The sequence below is a fragment of the Marmota marmota genome, unplaced genomic scaffold (assembly GCF_001458135.2).
Source record: "Marmota marmota marmota unplaced genomic scaffold, marMar, whole genome shotgun sequence".
Taxonomy (NCBI): Eukaryota; Metazoa; Chordata; class Mammalia; order Rodentia; family Sciuridae; genus Marmota; species Marmota marmota.
This window is the reverse complement of record NW_026000207.1, coordinates 3,383,105-3,385,865: the sequence shown is the minus strand read 5'-3', so window position 1 is coordinate 3,385,865 and position 2,761 is coordinate 3,383,105. Positions and strand designations below refer to the sequence as shown.

Sequence of the window (2,761 nt, the reverse complement as noted above, 5' to 3'; positions counted from 1 at the left end):
GTGGTTCACATTTTGCATCAAGATTGTAACTGTCCCCTGTGCCCCATTGTGAAGTCTGTTTTAATTTCAGGGTCTGCTGACATTCGGGGATGTGGCCATAGAATTCTCCCAGGAGGAGTGGAAGTTCCTGGTCCCTGCTCAGAGGGCTTTGTACACGGATGTGATGCTGGAGACCTACAGGAACCTGGTCTCCCTGGGTGAGCTTGACTTTCCCTTATGCTGGGATCTGCTCTGTGTATCGTAGCATTTCCCTTTTGTCTTTGGGATTCTCTACATTGACTGATTGAAGTCCTGTTGCCTGTGAAAGACGCTCCACAGTACCTCCTCTGTACTTTGTTCCCTTTCTTCAGATGTTCTGCCCCCTTCATGATACTGCAGTGGTGCTTCCAGAGCTGAAGCACAACATAAAGCCCACAGCCGACTCTTAAAATATCCAGTTCCCCGTTTTCTATTTCTGTGCTTTTGATTCAGTGGTTCTTGGAAGAGAGGTAGATACCTACATGATATAGTGAAATATTTTCTGTATCTCTCTGTAATGTCCTCTTTCTCATATACAGATAGGCCTGGATTGTGGAGAAGCCACAGTGCATCAGCTTCTTTTCTCTTTACAAGCAGGAATATGTCCTTCAGACCTGAGTGTCCTCTCCTGGTTGGAGCAAGGGAGGGAGCCCTGGACTGTGAATGGCCCAGAGGAAATATCCAGGCCTCCAAATGAGTGGGCATGTGTGGAGGGTGTGAAAGCAGGTAAGAGCTCACATGGGCAGAGAGGCAGCTGCCCACTAAGTAGTGTTGGGGTGCTTTGGCAATGGGAGGGGTCAGGGCTAAGGTGAAGTCCATTTCCTGGGCTTTATATGCAAGGAATTTGGTTTCAAGCTCCACTTTCTCCTTTTCCTCCTCTGCTCCTTCTCCCTTTTCTCCCTCCTCTAAACTTTATGTATACATGATGATGACATCCACTTTGGTATCTTTATATAATAATGTAACATGATTTTGTTAAATTCATTTCATTTTTCCTCCCATTCCTCCCTCCCACCCCATCTTCTCTGTATCTTTATGGTATCCAGTCATTTCCTCAACTGCCTTTTCTCATTTATTATGGACTAGTTTCTATATATGAGAGCAACAGTTTAACCCTTAATTTTTGAGTCTGGCTTATTTTACCTCTTTCAATGTTTCTTTCCTACTACCCCACCAAGGAATTCCTTTTATTGTCAAAGCAAACATTTCTCATAAATATGAACATGATCTTATAGATTCTTTATCATTTGTAGAAGAACCGGAAACAAATATTCCTGCAGCTCCTTACAAATGTAATGAGCTTGAAAAATCCTTTAATCAAGAATCACACCGTACTATACATCAGACAATCTGTACTGGAGATAAACGATTTACTTGTGAAATATGTAGCAAAGTCTTCAATAAAAAATCTTATCTTACAAGTCATCTTAGAATTCATACTGGAGAGAAACCTTACAAGTGTAATGAGTGTGGGAAGATGTTCAGTAGGAGTTCACACCTTGGAAAACATCGGAGAATCCACACTGGAGAGAAACCTTACAAGTGTAATGAGTGTGGGAAGATGTTCAATGACAGTTCATACCTTGCACAACATTGGAGAATCCACACTGGAGAGAAACCTTTCAGATGTGATGAGTGTGGCAAGGTCTTCCGGAACAAATCCTACCTTGCAAACCACCGGAGAATTCACACTGGGGAGAAACCTTACAAGTGTGATGCATGTGGCAAGGTCTTCAGTCAGATTTCACACCTGGCAAGTCATCGTAGAATCCACACTGGAGAGAAACCTTTCAAATGTAATGAGTGTGGCAAGGTCTTTAGTCGTAACTCATACCTCATTCAACATGTGATAATCCACACGGGGGAGAAACCGTACAAATGCAATGAGTGTGGCAAACTCTTCAATAAAGAATCAATTCTTACAAATCATCGTAGAATTCACACCGGAGAGAAACCTTACAAGTGTAAAGAGTGTGGGAAGAGCTTCAGTCAGACTGCACATGTTACACAACATCGGAGAATCCACACTGGAGAGAAACCTTTCGAATGCAATGACTGCGGCAAGGTCTTCCAACAAAAATCAGTCCTTATAACTCATCAAAGAATCCACACTGGGGAAAAACCTTTCAAATGCAATGAGTGTGAGAAGGTGTTCCATCAAAAATCAGCCCTTATAAGTCATCAAAGAATCCACACTGGAGAGAAACCTTTCAAATGCAATGATTGCGGTAAGGTCTTTAGTCAGAAATCAAACCTTATAATTCATCGTAGAATTCATACTAGAGAAAAACCTTACAGTCATAACGAGAGAGTGAAGGTCTTCAATCACATTTCACACCTTGCACAACAAGAGAATTCACACTGGAGAGAAACCTTTCAAATGCAATGAGTGTGGCAAGGTCTTCAGTCTGAATCATCCCTGAGACGACATTGGAGGATCTATACTGGAGAGAAGGCTTCGACATTTAATCACTGTGCAAGGGCCTCACTTGTCATCCCAACCGCGTCACAAGGAAGCAGGAAAAAGATTAGTTTCTGGCCTCCCATACTGTGGAAAAATTACGTAATGTTTTATAACTCAGGACATATCAAAGGTGCAGGGACATTTGAAAAGGGCCAGTTATCTTCATGTTGTAAAGTGTCTCATTCTTCGAAATTTCTTGGAAAGTATCCTGCTCGTCTTGGGTTCTGTGCCTTCCTTACGGGTCTTTCATAAATTGATCATAAATGGATCGATAGTGAA

At 42.2% G+C, this 2,761-nt stretch overlaps 1 protein-coding gene and 1 long non-coding RNA gene across 2 annotated transcripts in view; both read left to right on the top strand.

Moving 5' to 3' along the window:
• The window catches only part of LOC107158877 (zinc finger protein 480-like), a 51,391-nt gene extending 49,187 nt beyond the window's left edge, over positions 1–2,204 (top strand). The window contains 3 exon segments of the mRNA XM_048791656.1: positions 613–744; positions 1,272–2,041; positions 2,043–2,204. Coding sequence (XP_048647613.1) covers positions 613–744; positions 1,272–2,041; positions 2,043–2,111 — 971 coding nt within the window. The 3' untranslated portion in view covers positions 2,112–2,204.
• LOC125610355 lies at positions 24–430 on the top strand. Its single transcript, XR_007343288.1, has 2 exons — positions 24–197; positions 351–430. It is a non-coding gene; the product is annotated as an uncharacterized LOC125610355 (long non-coding RNA).
• Positions 2,205–2,761: the final 557 nt, after the last annotated feature.